The following is a 24,587-nucleotide window of genomic DNA, read 5'->3' on the forward strand; positions in this document are numbered from 1 at the left end:
AGAGCAATAGAACGGGACGAATTGTAAATTTAACTGTATTACGCTCAACTTTGCGAAAAAGCCGGACACTGTAAAAATCCGCCCGGACCCCGGACAAAGAGCTAAAAAGGAGGACATGTCCGGATTAATCCGGACGTCTGGTCACGTACTCGTGCTCCTCCGAGCATTTCATGCACCTGATGGCGCTGTGGCAGTACTTCGCCATGTGGTCTTTGCTTTGGCAGCGAAAGCACTGGGGTTACAGTCCAGGTTGCGTTGTAGGTCTTCCGCTGTGATGGGTAAGCCGAGGAGTTTCTGCAGCTCGAAAATGGTGCCGACGACGTCTGCCGCTTACGCAGCGACAGCCTCTTCTTATTTGTCCAGTTATGAAGCTTTACTGCCCCACCGTTGAAGCCAGCTCGTAGCAGCCCTCCCGGGACTGCTTTCTCGTTGCAGATCCAAGGCAGCCCCCAGAGGAGTGCATTGGTTATCTTCGTTTGCTGTTTCTGTGGCGGCTTCTTCTTCGTGAGCGCTGCTACAATGTGTGCAGCCACGTCATAATCTCCACCTCCTTTTATACTGAGGGGTCTGCCTCTCGTGACATCTAGAGATCAGTTCCGCATTGCAGGGGAGTGTTTGGATACTTTTAACCCGATAGTGTACATGGAAGAAACCTGGGTGCACCAGAAGGTTTTAGACAGGCTGTATCATTGTAAGACACAAAGTTCAAAACCATATTTTAAACTGAAACGCGTTCCCAGGAGCAGACGTGGTCTCTGACCATAATTTAGTGGTTTCAGCTGCAGATTGAGACTGAAGAAATTACATAAATGTAGGGAATTAATAAAATGGAATCTGTATAAGTTGAAAGAAGCATTGATTGTTGAAAGCTTCTAAGGCAGAATTAGGTAACAATTGCCTGAAATGGGCTAATAGAATACAACAGAGGACGAATGGGTAGCTTTGAGCGATGAAGTAGTGGAGACAGCAGAGGGCCAAATACGGAAAAAGACAAGGCCCAATAGAAACTCTTGAATAACACAAGATTTTTATTTTAATTGGCGAAAGAAGGAAATATAAAAATGCAGCTAAAAATTAACCAACAGAAGGGATACAGAGGACTAAAACTGGGTTTAACAGGAAATGCAAAATGACAAAGCAGGTGTGGCTAGAGGAGAAATGCAAAGCCCGCGGAGAAGCATTCAACACCCTGGGAAAGATAAATGCCGCCTTTAGGGAAATTAAAGAAAAAGAAGCAGTCATATAAATATCAAGAGAACAGCTGGCATGCCGGCACTAAGCACAGAAGGTAAAACTTAACGATGTGTACTGTGATACTGTGTGAAATCGACAAAGATGAAATAAGCTCACTGTTAGTGTGCAAGACCACGATTGGGAGGTCGAGTGACTAGTAGTGATGAACAAAACGTCGCTGGTGAAGCCAACTACCCAGCCATAACGTAGTTCTTTCCTGTCAATGAAGGAGAAACTGCTCCTGTTAACACTCCTCCTGTAGTGCTGGTGACGTATCATTGTCAGTACGCCGTATTTTAGTTCATTTTATTCGCTGGCAAGAGCGCAGCTTTACGATTAATTCTGAAGTTGCTCTGTATTTTAGACGAAAACTGAACAAGTGTAACTTGGATACTGAAATTTTGTAAGCAATATAAGCTATTATCAAAGTAATTATGGCTTAGGTTTTATTTGGTTTAGAGGGGCTTTCTCTTTCTCATCTTTCGTGTTAGTGTATAAAAAGGCAGTACATTGGCGGAGCTGTCATTTGTACTCATGTGAAAAGGTTTCGGATGTGATTATGGCCGCACGACAGGAATTAACAGACTTCGAACACAGAATGGTAGTTAGAGCAAGACGCATGGGACATTCCATTTCAGAAATCGTTAGGGAATTCAGTATTCCGAGATCCACAGTGTCAAGAGTGTGCCGAGAATACCACATTTCAGGCATTAGCTCTCTCCACGGACAACGCAGTGGCCGTCAGCGTCCACTTAACGACCGAGAGCAGCGGCGTATGCGTAGAGTTGTCAGTGCTAACAGACAAGCAACACTGCGTGAAATAACCACAGAAATCCGTGTGGGATGTACGACGAACATATCCGTTAGGACAGTGCGGCGAAATTTGACGTTAATGTGCTATGGCAGCAGAAGACCGACGCGAGTACCTTTGCTAATAGCACGACATCGAATACAGCGCTTCTCCTTGACTCATAACGAAATCGATTGGACCCTAGAGACTGGAAAACCATAGTTGGTCAGATGAGTCACGATTTCAGTTGGTAGAGCTGATGAAAGGGTGCGAGTATGGCGCAGACCACACGGAGCCATGGACCCAAGTTGTCAAATAAGGACTATGCTAGCAGGTGGTGGCTCCATTAAGGTGTGGGCTGTGTTTACATGGAATGGACTGGGTCCTCTGGTCCAACTGAACGGATCATTGTCTGTAAATGACGATGTTCGGCTTCCTGGAGACCATTCGCAGAGATCCATGGACTTCATTTTCCCAAACAACGATGGAATTTTTATGGGTGACAATGCGCCATGCCTCCGGGCAACAGTTGTTCACGATTGGTTTGAAGGACATTCTGGATAATTCGAGTAAATGATTTGGCCACCCAGATCGCCCGACATGACTCCCAGCGAACATTTATGAGACGTAATCGAAAGGTTATTTTGTGCACAACATCCTGCACCGGCAACACTTTCTCAATTATAGACGATTGTAGATGCAGAATGGCTCAATATTTGTGCAGGGGACTTCCAGCGATCTGTGGAGTCCACGCCACGTCGAGTTGCCACACTACGCTGGGTAAAATCAAGTCCCACACAATATTAGGAGGTATCCCATGCTTTCGTCACCTCAGTGTATACACAAGTCACTACCATGACTTAACTATAACATGATCGCCTGATACCAGTTCCTCAACATCTGCAGTGTTCCAAAGCGAACAGAGTGCTCTATTATAATGGGGTGGCTAATATTTTGTTCGGTATGCTGATTTTTTCATTTCTCGTCTATCAATATAAAGGAATTCTCCCGTGTTCTATTTCTATGTTTTGTTCTGGCATTGCGGATTTATCTTCTTTTGTTGTTTCCTGTTGCGACGGCAAAATTTCCCAGACAACTATAATTCCATATTTTACACGTTCCTTCCAGAACGTGAAGTGGCTTCTTACGTGTCCCAGATTGGGTGAAATTTCAAACAAAATACAACAGTGAACAATAATGATAACTCGCTCACCAAGAAGCAATAGCAATTATATACAAATAAAAATCAGTTGCCGCATGTATGAAAGATCATCACCTGAGGACGGCTTCACCGATTTGCTTGATATTTTGTTATGTTCTTTATTGTTAGGAGCCGCGCGGGATTAGTCGAGCGGTCTCAGGCGCTGCGGTCACGGACCGTGCAGCTGGTCCCGGCGGAGGTTCGAATCATCCCTCGGACATGGGTGTGTGTGTTTGTCCTTAGGATAATTTAAGTTAAGTAGTGTGTAAGCTTAGGGACTGATGACCTTAGCAGTTAAGTCCCATAAGATTTCACACACATTCGAACATTTATTGTTAGGACAAAGTTTGTATGAAAGAAAATTTTGGAAAATACGTCAGAGAAATTGGAGATTAAAATCGTAGTGGAAGATCATCACTTGAGAAAGGCTCGACCTATTGGGTTGATTTTTTTGTTGTGTTTTTAATTGTGGATGGTAATGCTATTTTTGGTACGAAAAAGAAAAAAAATATTGCTTTCAGTTTGACAGTTCTGCTGTCACACGTTTTAATAAAAAAAATCAGTTTGACAGTTTTATATGTATAAAGGAGAAATGTTTGTTACAGAAAATCTCGAAAAGTTCTTGAGCAATTTACTACAAATTTTTACACAACACGAACGTTCGGACGGACATAGGCTATATATTTTTGTAATGTATGTAATGTATAAAGGGGGAAGGCGCTGATAGCACGAATCTCGAAAAGTTTTTCACCGATTTACTTCGAGTTTTTACGTGATGCTCTGATGAACATTCGGACAGACATAGGCTACATATTTTTATAATATATTACGTATACAAATATATATGTAATATACAGGGTGTTCGAAATTACCGTTACAAACTTCTAGAACTTATAGAGGGGAGTGAGTACATAATATTTAGAATAGGAACCCATGTCCGGAAACTTTCCAATTTAGTTCGGATTTTTAACTCGTTCACGTTTGCTTGAGGAATTGAATTGGGCGTGACGCAGTACAATTATTAGGTAAAAATTCGAAAGGAAACACAACGAAACATCTATTGATCATTTAAGCACATTTGTTTGTATTACCACTTAAACATTACTTGTTTACATACTCCAAAACAAAAAAGAACCAAGCATACTGTACGTCCAGAACAGTACTTATGCATTACAACAGCAGTTCGATGCGACCATCAACGTTGCTACGGGCGTTGTATCTAAGGACAATGTTCTGGTACACACTCTCCATCCCACCTAGAGTCTCTTTAATTTCTAGTCCAGCGGCCAGAACTCGTGCCTGCTGATCGTCCCCTGTCTCTACGATAGTCTCGTAAATTAAGCTTTGCATTCGACCCCACAACAAATAGTCCATAGGAGTTGAGTCCGGCGACTGCGGCGGCTTCGCGATTGGACCACCTCGGCCTATCCATTTTTCACGATATCGTCTGTTGAGATGTCTCTGAACGGCATGTGAGAAGTGAGGTGGTGCACCGTGGAGCTGAAACCACACTTCCTGACACAAATTCAGTGGCACAGCTTCTAAGAACGGGTCCAATGTTTTTTGTAGGAGGATCATATATGCATGATAGCAATTCTGAGACTTTTCTCTTTTCCTCAGCAGACGTGGACGTGTTACACATGTGAATTGAAACCATCCTAGAACGGAAACGGCACGTTTACGCGAAAGTGTCCCTATTCAAAATATTATGTACGCACTCCCTTCTACAAGTCCTAGATGTTTGTAATGGGAATAACTGAACACCGTGTATAAAGAGGAAACGTTGTTATCAAAAGTCTCGAAAAGATCTTGACTGATTTACTTCAAATTTTTACACGATATTCTACTGAACATTCAGCTGGAAATTAACATAGAGAGGGGAGAGGAGGGGATTGATGGAGGGAGGGGGAGGAGGTTATGCACGGAGAGAGAATGGGATGAGAAGATGGACTGAGAGAGCGGAAGGTCAAGGAATTTAGGCTGTACATTTTGGAAATTTGTAGTAAGGTCTTATGGGACCAAACTGCTGAGGTCATCGGCCCCTAAGCTTACACATTACTTAATCTAACTTACACTAACTTACGCTAAGGACGACACAAACACCCATGCCCGAGGGAGGACTCGAACCTCCGACAGGGGGGGGGGGGGGAAGCCGGGCGGACCGTGATAAGACGCCCTACACCGTGCGGCTAACCCGCTCGGCTAGGATGTATATGCAATTACCATACACATTTAGCAATTACGAGACACTGAAGTTTTCGTTAGCTTCTTGTAATTATGAAACGTACAGTGAAATGTAGCCCGATAAAAGTTCACCGTGTAGGTGTAGCGTAGAGTTTTCTTTTCCGGGAAAACAAATAAAAATGTCATTAACGAATATCTTCATTGTCAGCTCCAAACATTCACTGCGGGTATTGAGCATCTTTGGTCGGAATTTAAAGGTATTGTCCACCATGTGCTAGAGAAGTATGTGCCTAGCAAAAGTATAGGGGAGGGAAAGGATCCACCTTGGTACAACAAACATATTAGGAAGTTGCTGAGAAAGCAGAGAATTTTGCACATTCTTTTTAAACGTAGTCACTGCCCCGCTGACAAGTAGAAATTATGCGAAACGAAAGCAGCTGTCAGAAGGACAATGAGAGAGTCTTTTAACGAATTTGAAAGCAATATTTTATCTGCAGATTCTAAAAATAACCTCAAAAAGTTTTGGTCGTACATAAAATCTATGAACGCTACAAATAATTCAATACCTTCTCTTGCTGACAGTACGGGTAATGTAACTGACGATGATAAACAGAAGGCCGAAATTCTAAACCTAGCTTTCAAAAACTCCTTTACGATAGAGGACTGCAGCACCATTCCCCCTTTCAGTTATCGAACAAACGCAAGGATGGCTGACATAGTGTTTAGTGTATCTGGGATTGTAAAACAGTTAAGATCCTTAGACCTCAGGAAGGCATCTGGTCCAGATGGTATCTCCGTAAGATTATATGTTGACTATGCTACAAATATAGCACTATTCTTATCCATCATCTATCAGAAATAATTGAAACAGCGGAAAGTTCCACTGGAATGGAAGAAGGCCCAGGTCATAGCAATCTATAAAAAGGGTAGAAAATCGGATGCACATAATTACCGGCCAATTTCACTGACATCGATTTCTTGTAGAATCATGAAATATATTTTGTGTACAGACATAATGACCTTTCTAGACACTGAGAAGCTCATCTGCAGAAACCAGCACGTTTTTAGGAAACAGCGGTCATGCGAGACACAGCTGGCCCTCTTTGTGCATGCTATACAACAGGCTCCAGATACCGGCTCCCAGGCTGATGCCATATTTCTCGAGTTTCGAAAGGCGTTCGACTCAGTTCCGCACTGTCGCTTGCTCCAAAAAGTGCGCGCTTACGGTCTATCCGATGTCATATGCGGTTTGATAGAAAGTTTTCTAACAGACAGGGAGCAGTATGTCGTCCTGAACGGGGTGACTTCAACAGAAACACGCGTAACTTCAGGTGTGCCCCAGTGCAGCATAATGGGTGCGCTGCTTTTTACGATTTATATAAACGATCTGGTTGATGGTATTGACAGCGGCATTAACCTGTTTGCCGATGATGCTGTAGTCTACAGAAAAGTAGTATCACACGAAAGTTGTGAACAAATCATTGAGAATTTGCAGAACATAAAAGCGTGGGCTGATGATTGGCAGTTATCTCTCAGTATTAGTAAGAGTAACCTACCGCGTATAACAAGGCGAAAATCCCCATTATTGTATGAGGACAAAGTAAATGATCAGTCTTTGAAAGCGGTAACATCCGTCAAGTATCTGGGTGTGACTATTCGAAATCATCTCAAATGGAATGATCAGATTACTGAAGTAACGGATAAGGCAAACTCTAGATTGCGGTTTATTGATAGAATCCTGAAGCGCTGCAGTCCTTCAACAAAGGAAATAGCTTACAATACGTTAGTTCGTCCAGTCATAGTGTATTGTTCGCCTGTGTGGGATCCTTACCAGTTGGGTATGATTCAAGAGATTGAAAAGGTCCAAAGAAGAGCGGCAAGATTCGTGACTGGTACATTCAGCCATCGCGAGAGCGTTACAAATCTCATACAAAGTTTGAAGTGGGACACTCTTGCAGACAGACGGCGCACTAAACGGAAGGGGCTGCTCACTAAATTCCGAAATCTGATCTTCACCGAGAATGTAGAGCATATGTTATTACCACCAACTTTCAAATCGCTCAATGATCACCATTCAAAGATAAGGGAAATTAGAGCTCGTACTGAGGCGTTCAGACAGTCGTTCTTCCCTCTCGCGTTCAGCGAGTGGGACAGAGAGAGGGGGGAATGACTTTGGCGCGAATTGTGGCCTCTGCCACACCGCTTGGTGGTTAGCGGAGTATATATGTAGATGTAGACATGGCACAGCTTGGGTGTAACACTATCGAACGGAAGTCCTAGGAGGATGTACGATTTTAGAAATGTAGCCTTGTCAGTAATATCACGTTACATGTATAAGAAACTAATGTAGGGTTCGTCGGTAAACCAGCGAGATGGTCGTGTGCAAGGCTGCGTGCTCATATCCTGTTGGTCTGAATCATCAGAGTCCGGTAGGCGCAGCCGAGCGTCGACTTCTACCTTGCATCGTTTGGCTCTTCACTCCCACAGCAAGTATTAGTAGCGATCTGGAGATAGCTTGCCTAACAGAAGTCCATCAGATTCAAACTTTCTGCATATATCTCTTTACTCTGACAGCTACTGTGATGTGCATGGTAAAAGAGTGCTTCCCATTGTACCAAGTATTAGTCACTCTCTCCGTTCAACTCACGAGTGGAGCACTAGTAGAATGATTGCTTAAATGCCTATGTGCACGCTGCAATTAGTCTAATCCTGTCTTCACAGTCTATGCTAGCGATGTGTGTGGGTGGTTGCATGTTTCCAGCACTCTCGCTTAATATTTCTACTTGAAACTTGGTAAGTAGGCCTTCGCGGGATCGTTCGGATATATCTTCACGCATCAGTTTTTCAGCCTCACAGTGACGCTATGGCTATTCATGTTACCCTTCTTTGTACTGGGTGGTAAAAATCAAACTGAAGGTGTATTTTGAGTGCTGAAGTGCGGACTGTATACATCGCACGACGTTTAAACGTTACAGGTGTGTTAATCAATCGGTGCGCTCGTGGAGTACGCCGAAAAAATAGTAGTTCCACTTTCTGCCTCCAGGCGAAAATATGGCGCTGTAAGCAGCTAGAATGTGGAATGTTTCCTTGTTTGACGTCATTATGCTGTTTGTCACTTGACGATGCATGTTGGTTTCTTTCGTGAAGTGACTTTTGGTGTAAAGGGTTAAGAAGGATGAAGTTTTCGATGGGAAACCCAATGTCTATTGAGAAGAAAGACCCTGCACTGCTGGTAAAGTTGTTTTAGGAGAACGGCAGAAATAGCAGCGCTGCATTGTGGGGATATCGCTGAGAGAAACAGCGGCATAGAGGGCCTATGACAATAAATGGGTTAAAAAACGTGATGAAGAAATTTGAAAAAAAAAACAAATAAATTAGGTGGTGCAGCAGGGACACGGTGGAGGCTCATTCCTATGGCAGTTGTTGAACAAGTTGCTGTAGCTATAGCCGACCGTGCGGCACATGCCTCAAATTCTGCATCCAGTGGAGCTGTGTCACGGGAGTTGTCTGTCCTCTGGTCATCAGTTAAAAAGATTTCGCACCGCATTTTACACTGGTTTCCCAACAAGATTCGAAATGTGCACCAAATGAAACCCCAAGATTGGCTACAATGCCGTGACTTCGCCCTTCGTTTTTTGGCACGCATGGAAATGGATGACATGTGGCCGCGAAATATTATATGGATGGACGAGATTCGTTTTACTCTGCACGGTGTTGTGAATGTACAGAGCTGTCGCATATGGTGATCTACTCCACCACATGTTGTGCAGGAACATCCACTGCACTCAGGTTATGTCGCTGTGTGGCGTGGTTTCACAAGCTCCTTCATTCTCGGTCCATTTTTCTTCAAGGAGATGACACCTCTCGGCCTGTTAGTTATGCAGTGACATGTGCACTTTCCAGCTTATCAAGAACACAACTGTGTTCATACAAATTGTGGCGGCACCACGTGTTGCTTGCCACGTGAAAGATTTGCTTCGGGAAACCTTCGGTATCAACTGCGTCGTCTCCAGCTCCAGACAGTATGAAGACGTGTGACCTTCCAGATCCTCTGACCTAAATACATGTGACTTCTGGTCGTGGGGATATCTGAAAGATCGTGTCTGTCAGGAATATACACGGACTCTTCCTGTTCTGAAGGATTGCGTACGACAACATATCGCTCTGATTGCTGTGGATATGCGGCAGGCAACTGTAGACCATGCCGTGTTACGGATGCAGTATGTTGCTGAGTCTGTATACCAGATTGAACACATGTTAGAAACTTGTGATCATATCCTAATAAACGTGCCAGAACCACCGTTTTCGAACGTTTGACGGTTCCTTCCCTTTTCCTGCACCCAAACCACATTATGACTGCTTACAGCGCCATATTTTCACTTGGTGGCAGAAAGTGGAATAATTATTTCTTTCAGCATGCTTCACAAGGACACCATTTAATGAACATACCTATGATTCGGTATCCAGAGATTTATACAGCCCGCACTGCAGCACTCGGAACACCATCAGTTTAATTATAACCACCTGGTATGTTGTCAATGTCTGCTGTTAGTCCTATGGTCCTGTGTAGCATTGTTCCCATACACTTGAGCAATATCCTAGGATGGGTCGTACGAGTATTTTGTAAGCAGTACGCTTTTTAGACTGATTACATTTTTCCACTATCTATCAATGAACCGAAGTTTGTCGCCTGATTTACGTGTGACAGGTTAGATGATCATTCTATTTCATACCTCTAAAAATTCTTACATCCAGGTATTTGTTTGAGTTGACTGTTCCCATCTGAGATTCGTTGGTATCATCGTCACAGGATGCTACGATTTTTCATTTAGTGAAATGCACAATTCAACATTTCAGGACATTTAAACGAGTAGTCAGTCTTCGCCCCACGTTTGACATTTCAGCACGATTTGATTCATATTTGTGCAGCTTGTATCATATAGTACTTTGTTGCAAATAACTGCATCATCTGTAAAGAAGCCTGAGGTTAGAGTTAATATTGTCTGCTGGTCATTAATATACGTGAACATCATGGGTACCGACACACGTCTCTGGAAGTCGCCTGAAGCTACTTTTGCATCTGTCAGTGACTCTCCATCGAAGGTAACGCCCTGTTTTCTCTCTACCAAAACATCCTCAAACCCGTCACAAATGTCATTTGATCGGTATGCCTGTGACAGCATGCTTTATCAGTATGTTCCAAAACGCCACGCATAAAAACAGGATTTTCCGGTGCTTTTCGATAAAGAGGTAGGGTCAAGTGTTTTGCATAGCCATTGGGTTAGGGAACATTTGTATACCGAACAGAAGGATCGTCTTAGTGTTCCTATCCTACAGTACAGGGTCAAAGTATGAATACTGCGCCCTTCCGCCTGCTTACGCAAATGGAGCAAATCGGTTGGTTTATTTTGCATTTGATGTGGTGTACAATGAGCTTGGTGGGACTTTACGAGGTACCATTAGTTCATGGGCGGTTCCTCGGAAAACCCCAAAAAAGTTTTTTTTTATTATATTTTCGACGTCACCTGCAGACCGAAACCCAGCCGAGTATTTCAAGATGGGAGTAGTTCTAGTCAGCGCGACGGTTGGGCGCTGCTAGCAGGCGGCCAAACAGGCAGACAGCCTAACTACAAGGGGCCCAAACTCACGCGATATATCAAGATAGTAACTGGGATGTTTGGGATGGGTCATTCACACTGACCCAACAGGTTTCTTTTTTGCTGTCATGTGATTTAATAAAATAAATTGTTCAGGCTCTATACGTAGCGTTCAGAGGATGTACCACCACTTTATTAGAAACTTTATTACATACTATTATATACACTCATATCGCCAACTATTTTACATTTCATATCAACACCTCTACCACGAATAAAGACACAAATATTATCATCATGAGAAAGTTTACAAGACCTACGGGTCCTAACACACAATGGTTTATCAATAAAAAAATTTGTAGATGTTTCTCCAACACCACGAACTTGAGACATAGTCACCATGAACGTCCGATAACCGAGAACATCACGAGGAGGTATCTGCTCCAAAGACGTTGCAGTCGACTTAGTAGTAGTATCAATACGTCTGTAGTTCAACCATAGGCGGTCAGTACCGCGGTTCGATCGCGTTCGCATTGTTACTTTGTGCCAGGAAGGGCTCTCAACAAGGGAAGTGTCCAGGCGTCTCGGAGTGAACCAAAGCGATGTTGTTCGGACATGGAGGAGATATAGAGAGACAGGAACTGTTGATGATATGCCTCGCTCAGGCCGCCCAAGGGCTACTACTGCCGTGGATGACCACTACATACGGATTATGGCTTGGAGGAACCCTGACAGCAATGCCACCATGTTGAATAATGCTTTTCGTGCAGTCACAGGACGTCGTGTTACGATTCAAACTGTGCTCAATGGGCTGCACGATGCGCAACTTCACTCCCGACGTCCAGGCGAGGCCCATATTTGCAACCACGACACCATGCAGCGCGGTACAGATGGCCACAACACAATGCCAAATGGACCTCTCAAGATTGGCATCTCGTTCTCTTCAGCATGCCGAATGGACCTCTCAGGATTGGCATCACGTTCTCTTCACCGATGAGTGTCGCATGTGCCTTCAACCAGACAACCGTCGGAGACTTGTTTGGAGGCAACTCGGTCAGGCTGAACGCCTTAGACACACTGTCAAGCGAGTGCAGCAAGCTGAGGTTCCCTGCTATTTGGGTGGCATTATGTGCGGCCGACGTGCGCCGCTGGTGGTCATGGAAGGCGCCGTAACGGCTGTACGATACGTGAATGCCATCCTCCGACCGATAGTGCAACCGTATCGGCAGCATATTGGCAAGGCATTCGTCTTCAGGGACGACAATTCGTGCCCACATCGTGCACATCTTGTGAATAACTTCCTTCAGGATAACGACATCGCTCGACTAGAGTGGCCAGAATGTTCTATGCAAGAGGACGTACTACAGGGTATTAGAGGTACCGGTGTATACAGCAACCTGGACCACCACCTCTGAAGGTCTCGCTGTATGGTGGTACAACATGCAATGTGTAGTCTTCATGATCAGTAAAAAGCACAGAAATGATGTTTATGTTAATCTCTATTTCAATTTTCTGTACAGGTTCGGGAACTCTCGGAACCGAGGTGATGAAAACCTTTTCTTGATGTGTGTATTATGACCTATCTAGTTATTTTCATATGAGTGACATGCTGTGCTGTGGCAGGAAAAAGAAGGGAACCAGTGGAAAAATGCTCCTATCAGAGCACAAGAAAGGCGAATATGCTCCTCTTTATTAAAAGACTCTGAGTGAAAAGTAGGTTATCAGCTGCCTCATTCTACCTTCCTCAGCACCTTTGAAATTTTTCGCGAACAAACTGGCATGCGAACTTAATTACACTTTTATGTTGAGAGAGGAGAGACAGTGGCAGTGGGAAAGAGACAGAGATGTAATAAGACAGTAGACAGTGGACAGTGGTTGTGGTATAGAAAGAGCGACAGAGACAGTGGTAGTGTGTGAGAAAGAAAGGGACACAGTGGCAGTGGAACATAATGCACAGTGAGAGAACAGTGGGAAAACAGTGCAAGGAAAAGAGTGAAGGGGACCCAGAGAAGAGGAATAAAGAGAAGGAGAAAGTGGAAGTGGGTGAGAGCCAGTGAAATTAGGGACAGAGTCTGTGACAAAGACAATGAGGGAGAGAGAGGTAGTGACATTGAGAAGAGACAGCAGTGGTGGGAAGGAACGGATGAAATACTGGCAGTGAGAGATAACAAGAGGGAGGCAGTGACAGTGAGAGGAGTCAGTAGTAGTAGAAGAGAACGAGGGCGTCTGCAGCTGTGACAGGAGACATGACAGTTGGGGAGCCATAAAGAGATAATGACAATGACTTGGGCCGAATGAGTGTGTGAATGAGAGTGGGCTACTGGGAGTGGATCAGCACGAGAGACTTACAGCGATGAACGGGTGGGTGTGAGCGAATTACAGATTGGGCAGTTTGTGGGGAGTGATAGACGAGTTGCATGTTAAAAAGAGCGCGAATATGCTTGAATGCCAATACGTCGGCGAAAAGTGCTGAGGAAGGTAGAATGAGGTAGCTGGTACTACAATTTTCAGTCGTAGTCTTTCAATAAACAGCAGCACATTCGTCTTTTTTGTGCTCCGATAGGAGCATTTTCCCGCTGTTATGCCACACGCTCGTACTTTCCGTGTTAAGTGTTGATGTGGTACTAAGTCAAACGATTTTGGTAAGTCAACAGACACTGCAACTAACTGATTGCCTTGATCCGTAGCTTTTTGACTAACATGTGAGAAAAGTACGAATTGTTTTCCGCAGGACCGATGTTTTCGTAATCCACACTGATTGGCGCGGAGGAGGACATTCTGTTAAATATTTCTCGTTAGATTTGAGCACGGAAAAAGTTCTAAGATTCTACAACAGACAGGCGTCAGTGACACTGACGTCAGTTTTGTGCATTACTTTTGCTATTATTCTTGTAGAAGCGTGTGTCGTGTGCTTTCTTCCAATTAGAGGGCACAGTGTCTTTTTCGAGAGATCTGCCTTATACTCGTATTATGGTTAAAAGAAGGGATAACTCAGTTGCACATTCTGTATAAACTATCATAATGATCCCATCAGGTGCTGTGGCCTTATTCACATTTTTTTCAGAATCATTGACATAAATATCTATGTATTTCACCCGATGCTTCCAATTCATGGGGGTAATTATTCAATGACATAAAAACGAATGGATGAACATCCATCTAATACTACTTTTTCCAAAGGTCTTGAAACCTCCCCGTTTTCATCCTGTTGTTAATCTCGCATATTTCACATACTTTATTGCTCTCTCTTTTTTCATCCGCGACCAGTAATGACTCATATTCAGGTCTTACATACTGCGCGAAGCCCTCTGTACCTTAACCCACGCCCACATATTGCCAAGGCTGTTTCTAGTATGCTGCAGAAGATCTGCTAGGAGGCACTTCCCCAGCAATTTCCATATTTCTGTAACCCACAAGAAAGACATTCGTCGCAGTCGATTTGCTTCCGATGAAGAGGGGCACATCTGACTACGAGCATGGTTCGTAGGAAACAGCAAACATTTTTTTCATGAAGGCACTGACCATCGTGTCCGACAGTGGGATAAGTGTATTAACAGTTGTGGCTGTTACTTTAAAATAATAAACGGTTTACTTACATTTTTCCTCGTGTGTCTCGTTTTCATTTGCCTACTTCTTGTAATATACTTCCATCGTCAGTAGGCTCCTGGACTTCTAGATAGTTTTCAGAGAAGGCAGTTAATGCTGTTTCGATGTATATCTTATCACGCCCAACACTTACAAAACTGCAATTATCGCACTACACGGATGGATAATTAAGGTATTCTCCAACGATGTCGGTGTATTAAGGGAACAAACATAGTAATGAATTAAGTCTCATATGTAGATTCAATTTCTATCTTATCTAGTGTAACAATGCACTTCCTCCATTTCCCATTGGGCTGTCCTTTCGAGAAAAACTTAGATTCCCCCAAAAATCTGACTGCTATCATTTTGCCAGCGTTCTGTACCTAGAATTATGTGAGCGCTCCAGTGTTTTTTAGGAGCGCTTCAGACCATGGAACTTTGTTGTGAATGCTTCGGCAGATGATTCCTACAATTTAAATCTCTCGTATTTTAGCGTCATGGTTAAAATGGCTCTAAGCTCCGTGGGACTTAACATCTGAGGTCATCAGTCCCCTAGACTTAGACCTATTTAAACCTAACTAACCTAAGGACATCACACACATCCATGCCCGATGCAGGATTCGAACCTGCGATCGTAGCAGCAGCGCGGTTCCGGAATGAAGTGCCTAGAACCGCTGGGCCACAGCGGCCGGCTTTAGTGTCATTTCTTTGGATCTTAAACTAATACTTTGCACTCTCCCACAGTTACGTTTGTTTGCATTGTATTAAGAGTTGCCTAATCCAAAAAAATCCTTGTGTGCACACCCACACACAATCAGCTACATGGGTAGCAGCCTGTGATGTGTAGTGCAGTCCGACCCATTGAGGATAACCCCTGCGTTTCTCAAAGCTATGGCGCAAGTCTAGGAGATCGCAACCTAAGATTACTACTTGAGACAATTGTTTCATTGAAATACGCTGAGCAAGGCTGCCTTGTCAACTTTCTATGACAGTCGCTGGACTAGTTCAAGTGTGACCTTTCGCTGGAATGGTCCAAGTATGACCTTGAGGCTCAGATGACAGACGTTATTCGGTCGACTGTGCACCACAATCTGCAGTTAGTTGTATCCCGTGACCTCGATGGCAGCCAGAACAACTTCTCAACATTTTGAATGAGGTCCCCTGGCATACACATTTAGTGGATAAACTGATCATTTCCTTCACTGCCATTTCCCTAAGGGGTACCATTATTCGCCGCCTGTCTGAACTGCTGCCAATTAACAAACTCCTATCCTCTTGATCTTGCCTTTCCTTGACATAGGGAGCAGTAGGCAATAGGTGACGTGTGTCGCATTGGCTCAGTTTTAGTTTTAGTGGCACTCAGCACCTTGGTATGGGAATGGGTGTAATACCCTGAGTTCTTGCTGGTACCTGCCTCCCCAGTAGTGGGCCTCGACATCTACCATTGGCACACCACTCATAGTCAAGTAGTGGTAGATCCTTTTTACAGCCTATTGTTCGAGACCCCATTAGTATCTGTGACACTTGTTTCGATAGTCCTTCCAACACATTCATTCGCACCAGCTTCCAATTTCTTGGCAGCAGCCAGAGAGATTTGCAGCTAATAACAAAGAGTAAGTAGCTCATATTGTGCCTGGGAACAACAGTCACAGTTGGTCTGAATTGTAGCTAGTGAAATGTTTTGCACAACAGAAAAGTAATTAACGAAAATAATTAAAAGTTCAGTGGATTGGGAATACCAGCAAACCACTTTCAAAATATAACTTTATTTAACCTTGACCATGGCTTCGACAGTATTAAAACTGTCTTCTTCAGAAGGTATGGTACATAGAATCATATTATCTTTACCCACTTTGGGAGTCGTTGACTCGGTCTAGTCTCTCACATTGGAATGAAAAGATATATGATGATGCACTGTATGGTAGAACATTGCGCCCTCAGCTGCTCGAAAAAGATGATCTTCAGGGCTTGATGTAGCAAATATGTGGCAACGATTGTAGTACTGGCCTGGGTTTTTTAATTATTTTTGTGTTTATGTGTGTTTAAATGTTCACTAATGTCAGCAATAATTTTATTTGCTATAGAGATATTTGTCGAAAAACTTTTACAAAACGCTATTCCAGCTCACTAGGAAATAAGCATTTGCGCTTAGGCATTTTGAGTTCTGGGATAAGTAAACCGTTTCATTTAGCACTTCTTTACAATATCTTATAAAAGCTTTTCTTAGTTTTTACCAGTAAACCCTAAGTTCGTTTAGGTTAGTTACGAAAATTCTAAAATAACCTCTGTACACCCTTAACAATAAAATAATATATTGTTATAGTATGATACTTAATTGTCGATTGAAATACTTAGGGTAAATAGTTCAGCCCAGAATACTGAGGTCCCCACAACTCGCCACGAGCAGACACACCACACGCGTGCACATTAGTATCTGTTCGTTACATAAGTGAGCGAACAGTAAGTGCAAAAGAGTGTTGGCGACGGCGTTTGCATAACGCGGGAAAATTGGAAACCTGAACAGTACGCAAAGCCCCGACCGGACGCACTCCGGACGCCAGCCACTCCAGATTCTTTTTTTTTTTTTTTTTCGAAATTTCTGAGTAAAATATTTTTGAAGGGAACTTTTGGGGTAACGGAAACCTTGGCGAAATTTTTGGGAAAGAAAATTTCGGTAGAAGGGAAATTGGGGAAGTATCTTATATGCATAATCTTATGATATTTTAGTTCAAACAACCCACACTTAGTACTCTAGATATTCACTAGATGTCGCTCTCTCTTCGCATCAATCTGTATACCTTTCCTTTTGTGGGAGACATCAGGCTCACTGCGGTGTAGATATTCACTAGATGTCGCTCTCTCTTCGCATCAATCTGTATACCTTTCCTTTTGTGGGAGACATCAGGCTCACTGCGGTGACACCGACGTATACATGCATAGTTTCGATCGTTTGGGAAGTCTATTGACTTTCGTGGTCGTATCGATTCTGAGGAGAAGCCGTTTTGGATTTCATCGTTTTGGTTGAAGCTTATATTTCATGGGATTCATATTATAACTTATGTCCTATGAATACACACTGTTTAAAATATTGAGGATCTCTCAAGAAACGGTCGGTATTAGTAAAAATAAGGTAATGACAAATCGTCGGTTAAGAGCCTTCAGGAGGTGTAAGTAAAAGGACATAGGCACGGATTACGCATGTTCACAAGAGTAGTTAATAGAGTTGCGAAGTGAGATGAATGTGGTGCGCCAATGATAAATCAATAGAACAATTAAAAAAAAAGGGTTAAGAAAGCAAATGTGGCACCCATAGAGAAGGTTTTTTTTACTTTTCTGGTCACGCTATTGTTTTTATTTACAAATTAAAAATATTAGTTTATGTCCTATAACTTTTTGATAAGTACGGTAACTGTACAGACCTGAACCCATAATTCTACCTTTTTAAGTTGCCATTGATAACAAATAAGGTTTTAAAGGAGTAGGTAGGTTTAAAATATTTGCTGAAATGTTGCCGACATGGTATTAGTTTGAGGAATTTTTTTGTCTACTGTAGGAGAATTTCGAAAACTCAATCTGGAAAAGCTGCACGACGCCCTCCAAACCAGGGCAAATCCGAGGAAAGCTGGGCAGATGGCAACCTTAATCGGAAGTGACCTTATAGATGTAAATAAATGTGTGATATGCACAGATTTTGCAATTAGCTCATTTCATGACACCTTGCAAAAGTGAACATAGTAACGCCAGTTTATTCTACTAGAGACAGTAAAAATCATGGAGCATAACAAAGCCCTTGTTCAACATGTGGTGGCTAACATGCTCTCCTAAGACTATCCTGATGTTGGCAGGGACATTGCCTATAGCAGACGGTTGATTCATGAGCTTCCCTTATTCTAAGGAAAACGAAGTTAGAAGTTTATTGTGCTGTCGATGGGAAGGTCGTTAGAGGTGGCAATAACTTTGTCGGACAAGCTTGCAGAAACCTTGTCAAGCGAATTAAGCTGGCATTCCTCTTATGTGATATAGGAAAATCACGGAAAACTTGCTCAGATAGCCGGATTGGTTTTTTAACCCTTTACATTCCAAATCCAAATTTCATGTTTGAACTATTGAGCGACAGTACTCATTGCGTCGTATTCTCTGTGGTAGTTTATTTTGGGGAGACACTGTGTCTCTCTCCTTCTGTAAGCAAACAATAAGAGGATTACATAGTTGTTCTGAATGGATACTACATTTTGTGTTGTTAAAGTCTGTTTTGTTGACTGTACTTGTAATAAAATTTTTCTCCTTCTACCATTATGAAGATGGAATTATTAATTTTAAGTGGGACTCAAACAAAAGCCAATCTGAATAACTCAAAAGTGAACAAATGTTGAAATTATCTGTTGTGCGCAGTTATAAAATAGCTACGTAAGGACGATGACTTCAGCGGGATTCTATATCGCTTTGGATTCATGATCAGAATGCAGTGTTTGCAGCACCACTTAGACCATGGTCGATAACGGATAAGACGCAGATAGCTGTCCGCTCGTGTAGAGGTAGATTATAATAACGGATAATTATCCGTCGTTTTCATAAATCACGAGGCGGAGGAGAGTTGGGATGTTTCCTACGACATGTTACCAACAGAATTGTTTTCACTCTCCTTCACAAAAATTAGTTCTCTATCTTTAATAACCTTGATATCAGCAGGGTATCCACACACATAATAAAATTGTAACTGACCGACGTCTGTACATAGAAGATATTTAAAAACAACTTAATATGAGGGGTATTTATAACACCAATAAAAGTCCAAACAATTATTTTTATAATTTTTGTTTGTTTGCTTGTCTGTATATCAGTCTGTCTGTCTGTACGCGCATCATGCAAAAACCACTGCACGAAATCGGATGCGGTTTTCACATTTGTATTGTTGGAAGCCTAGCTTAAAAATGTGGTACGTGTTTCATAGTGACACGCCACCTAGAAGCCAAGTGATCTATACATACAGAGTATTTGCTTTAGCTGAGTCAGTACGGGGAAATCGGACTCCATAGGAGATACAAGAAAACGGTCTTAGGAAGCTTTTAGGTGCATTTTTGTGAAAACGCTTTTCCCATAGTCAGAACTTTGGTAAACCGTGAGTTGCCCTTGAAAATAAGTAAAATTGGCATTTTTTATGTGGACTGATTCAGTTTCGTGTAACGATCATTTCATTATATTGGAAGAAACAAACCAGGACAGCAGAAGTTTTATAAAACTAGACTAAATAAAACAAGATAGAAATGATAGAATCTGTAAAAAGTAGTGTTTTGGGAAGTTTTATCATCATAATAGTAATGTTAACAATTTAATCCCATTATGCATAGACGTTCTTGAACTCATTCGTGAATCGGTGTAACTATAATCGTTGATAAGTTTGTCGAGTTGATGCTACTGTTATTGTTGGTAAGTTTGTCGAGCAGACACTACAAATCACTCTCCCACATCTCTTCAGAGGTGTCTTATCGATATAAGGGAACTAATACAATAGTTCTGATTTCATATTATTGTCTTCATTTGTTTAACTTATATCATTCCTGAATTCATTCTTCAATTGGTGTAACTATCATCGTTGATAGGTTTGTCGAGTAACAATAATGCCTTGCCCGCGTAGATCTCGAACCTGCATTAATTTTGAAAAATCTTAAAGCTTATTATCGGGGAGAAAAACGGATATAAAAAAACTGAATGTGAAGTTGTCGGAAGGGCACAACGGTAAAGAATTGATGTGTCTGTAAGCATATGTTCTTTAATTTTCATAATTTCTTTAAATTAAACGCATGGCTGTTCCCCTTATTTAGGTCTATTGATATTTCATTTTTGAAAGGTCTGTATCTGTGCTTACAAACTCTTCTGTTCTTTGCCGTTGCTCCCTTTTGTCAGTTTTTTATATCTGTTTTTCTCAGCGACAGTAAGCTTCAGGATTTTTCAAACTCCACGCATGTTCGAGATCCACACGGACGCAGTCGCGGGCAAAAGCTAGAGATAAAATTAGGGCTATATACGCAAGTTGTTATTGATCCTCGCAATGAGAGAGGTCATAAGTAGTAAACAGAGCAAAAATAAAATCTAGTTTTGATGTCGCGTTTTATCACATAATTAGTTACTAATAGTGTTATGCTAAATTTTAGATCTTTTTTGATATTTTCCTCTGAAGTAGCTACTTGTTTTGCTGGACCTAGGTGAGAAGCATTTGCGATTGATTTTTGTTTCAGTTGCTGCTAGAATACGGCGCAGCATTAGAAGGGTATCCTGTTCATCCTTTACACATTGCGGCGTCCCATGACCACCTCGCGTGCTTCTTTCTGCTCCTCTTGTATGGAAGTAGGACTGATCTGGAGACTTACTCATTTCGACACCGTTCTTTAGCCCACTCTATCGTTGGGAGAAGGTAAAATATACAAGACGATAGTGTTCGCAAATATCTTTGAACTATTTTCATTCGACGAATACCTGGTAAGCTCGTCATATTAATTTACAGGCTTCCTGCTATATACATTTATTTATGGTTACTTTTTGGAGGGAAAGTCGACGACAGCAGTAGAAGTTTAATGCAAGAAGTTGAAGACTACAGAGCATTAGTGGAATTCATAGGTACGGTGGTCACTTAAGAGTGGAAACATCTGATATGAAAGAGTGAAACATCTGATATGAGCGAGGGGAAATCGAGTACCAAAGTTCTCAAATGCTATAGCTTTTTTAGTCAGTATTCTTCCTTAAGATGATGATAGGTTTGAAAAATGATGGCCGGCCGGTGTGGTCGAGCGGTACTAGGCGCTTCAGCCTGGAACTGCGCGACCTCTACGGTCACAGGTTCGAATCCTGCCTCGAGCATGGATTTGTGTGATGTCCTTAGGTTGGTTAGGTTTAAGTAGTTCTAAGTTCTAGGGGACTGATGACCTCAGATGTTAAGTCCCATAGTGCTCAGAGCCATTTGAAAAAAGAGGTGCGTGTTGCTGGTCATTGTATGGCATAACTGCCCGGAAGAGTGATTTTGTGTAACAGTGCAGTGTCTCGATTTTCCCTCGTACAGTTTGTCAAGTGCAGATTTTTACAGCATTAAAAGCGTTTTCTCATTACAGGCCGACCACTTTCGTTGAAGAATCAGTCCCGCATAGCGATCAGGAAGAGAATGAAGTGCTGTAATATGCAGCACGTGTCTGCTCTTGGGATACCTGAAGTGCTGGCCGACTTTCTGCTATATAAAGATATTCCCAACGTTGCTGGTATTCATGACCACGTTTCTTGGTTCTAAGAACGTATCGATTTGATTTTTTGCTGTTATGTATAAGCTATGTGCCTTGTTGAGAGAACATGTTTCCTGCTTGTGAAAGCTCGTTTTCTTTAATTTTGTAAAAAAGAGAACACAGTTTATTTAATACGACGGATGCTTGATGTTTGTAATAGAAAGTAGTTCACATATTATATAACTGGGAAGACAAGGAAATAATAAAAATGTCAGTTTATTATACTACTTCTTTAGATAACGTTTTGTTCTTTTGTTTCTCTCTGTAGCAGAAATGTTGGCATAATTTTTCAACACTACAAACATAAGAGAAACCTTTGAAATCTTATAATGTCATTTTACAACCACCAAAAATATATTTACGGTTATTAAAATGTGAAAGATTCAAATTTAGTGCTTATTTGTTAATTATGTATGTAAATTCATTTTTCAGTATTTGTTAGTTGATTTTAAGCAGGTGTTAAATATATCTTATGACGTGTTCATGCCTGAACGAAGAATATGCTATATGTTTTGCTGAATTTAATCACAGTAAAGCCTCTCCTTCGCAGGCCTTGAGTCCAGTCTTTTATTTGATCAATTTGAGTTATGCAATAACCTACTGCTGTCCTCATTCGTAAACTCTGGGTGACACTGTTGTCACCTTTCAGCGCGTTTAATGATCGACACCGGAGAACATTTGAATTCGGTTGTGTTATAATTCATTTCAACTATTCGGTTAGTGGTTCGGCTTTCGTCGTGAAGGTTTTTCGAAATTTTGTTTCATACCGGGGGCTAAAGCAGCATGAAATTTAAGATTCAAAGCTGTTTCTGAGATCCAAGGTGAATCAAACTGTGTTGTGTCTTGATCCACTAGATGGGTGTATTTCGTCCGACCACTTCGGCCAAAGTTTTTCACCTGCATAACTTTGGGTAAAACAGTTTTGTCAAACTGATCTTCTAGAGTAGGAGCAGAGAAATCACGCTTGTATAAATCTTCTTCTTCGTCCATGTAATATGACCCCCTGTGGTAATACTTTTGCAAAAACTTGTACTTTCCTTTGATGGCTTTGTTGGTAACTCTTTTGGGATTTGCCCGAAAATTGAGACGTCTTTCTTCTTCCGTCATGGTTCGTATTTGTTCCACTTCAAGCTGCTCGTTTTCACGTTGTTCTCTTTCTTCTTTGTCTCTCTTAATACGTTTTAATTCTCTCAGTTTCCACATTTCGTATTCTGTCTCATCATTTTCGTCATCGGTATCAACATCTTCCAATGACGCCTCCTTAGCGTCTAATAGCGTCCTATCCTTTAGCACTGTCATCTCTACTAGTTTAATGGCTTGTTTTCGTCTCTCTTCAGCGTTTTTCTTCGCTTCCATTTCCGCTTGCTTCATCATTTTCTCGGTGCGTTCTTTGTCTAAGATTGTGGTGCGGTCTTTCTTACGTATAAACACAGGTTTCAGTCTTGGACAATGTGAGTCTTCAGCGTCACTGGTGTCATCGTCCTCCGACGAACCAGAATGACTGCTGTCGCTGGTATTCCGCCCACCTTCTTCATCATCTTCTTCATCTTCGGTCTCCATTAGATCTAATTCGTCTCTCAGATACAACAACTTCTCTCTTAACAATTCACGTCTTCTCTCTATTTCTGCATCACTCAGTTCTTCTTCATCATCATCATCATCATCACCATCACCATCACCATCTTCTTCTTTTTCTTTATCTTCTCTAGTCTCCTCCGATTTTTGTTCGTCAGTATTGTCTGTTTTATTTTCTTCGTGTGTCATCGTGTTGTCTGTAGTTTCAGCTGTTGCGACTGCATCATGCCTCCGACACTTTATTGTGGTAATTCCTTGTATCGCCTGTAGTCGCCTAAGCCTTGGGTCACTGGATATATCTTCAGGTTGCGAAAAAGTCCTATCTGGTAGTTGAAGTAGTCCTTTATTGTTACTTGGAAGCAATAGTTTTAACTCAGTAAAATCTTCGCCGTCAGAACCTTCTTCACTACTCGACACAGGAGCGTAATCTGGCCGTTTACCTGACACATACCTATGCACTTTAACTTTCTGCATAGATAATTCACCTTTCTCATTTTTTATAGCTACAGCCCCCGCTGTACTCTGAATCTGTACACTTGCAGTGCCGCTCATTTTTAGTGAGAATATCAGACGAAATGTTAAACTCAGTTAGAATATCTTTTTATCGTTAGAAGGGAGAAAGATTTTAATTGGGACACATTTATGCCTCACTAGAACGAGCGATGGTACTTATTTGTGATTCTGAAATGATTTTCGTTAATGATGCTTTATACAGGTGGTGGACATTATATACTCCTGTTGTTATAGCTTCATCTCAATGCAGCGAATCCTCGTTCACATAAAGATCCGTTTTCCACTATGAACACGAGTCTCCGATTTCACCAGAAGCCTTTCGATGTCACCTGCAACATAAGAAATTGAGAGAATGAGTGCAGATTTATCTGACATGCTGAAATGCAATTCTACCTTTTCTATGAGATTTAGTTTTGGTTTTGAATACTCCTGCGGCAAAATATTGTAACTGAAAGAGAAGACATCGAAACCTAAAACAAAGATAAAAAAGTGCTCACAATGACGTTGACGGCAGTGTAGCAGAAATAGCGATATTTTACGAGAATGAGGCGTAATCTTAGTTGTTTTATAAGATGTCTTGATGTCCTAATGCTTAAGTGGGAATAACAACTGACAGCAGAAAATAGTAGAATAACACAAGG

General features: G+C 41.9%; 2 protein-coding genes across 2 annotated transcripts in view; one reads left to right on the forward strand and one right to left on the reverse strand.

The window, feature by feature from the left end:
• Positions 1-22,068, forward strand: part of LOC126247589 (rabenosyn-5-like) — a 152,032-nt gene extending 129,964 nt beyond the window's left edge. Inside the window, exons 4-6 of the mRNA XM_049948494.1 lie at positions 20,827-21,002; positions 21,093-21,205; positions 21,694-22,068. Coding sequence (XP_049804451.1) covers positions 20,827-21,002; positions 21,093-21,205; positions 21,694-21,866 — 462 coding nt within the window. The 3' untranslated portion in view covers positions 21,867-22,068. The remainder of the gene's footprint in view (positions 1-20,826; positions 21,003-21,092; positions 21,206-21,693) is intronic.
• A 507-nt stretch (positions 22,069-22,575) lies between these two features.
• On the reverse strand, positions 22,576-23,985 carry LOC126241892 (microfibrillar-associated protein 1-like). The gene has a single exon (XM_049948048.1). The coding sequence runs from the start codon at positions 23,983-23,985 to the stop codon at positions 22,576-22,578; it is 1,410 nt and encodes a 469-aa protein (XP_049804005.1).
• Between the last annotated feature and the right edge of the window lie 602 nt (positions 23,986-24,587).

This window comes from Schistocerca nitens, chromosome 1 (assembly GCF_023898315.1).
Source record: "Schistocerca nitens isolate TAMUIC-IGC-003100 chromosome 1, iqSchNite1.1, whole genome shotgun sequence".
NCBI classification, from domain to species: domain Eukaryota; kingdom Metazoa; phylum Arthropoda; class Insecta; order Orthoptera; family Acrididae; genus Schistocerca; species Schistocerca nitens.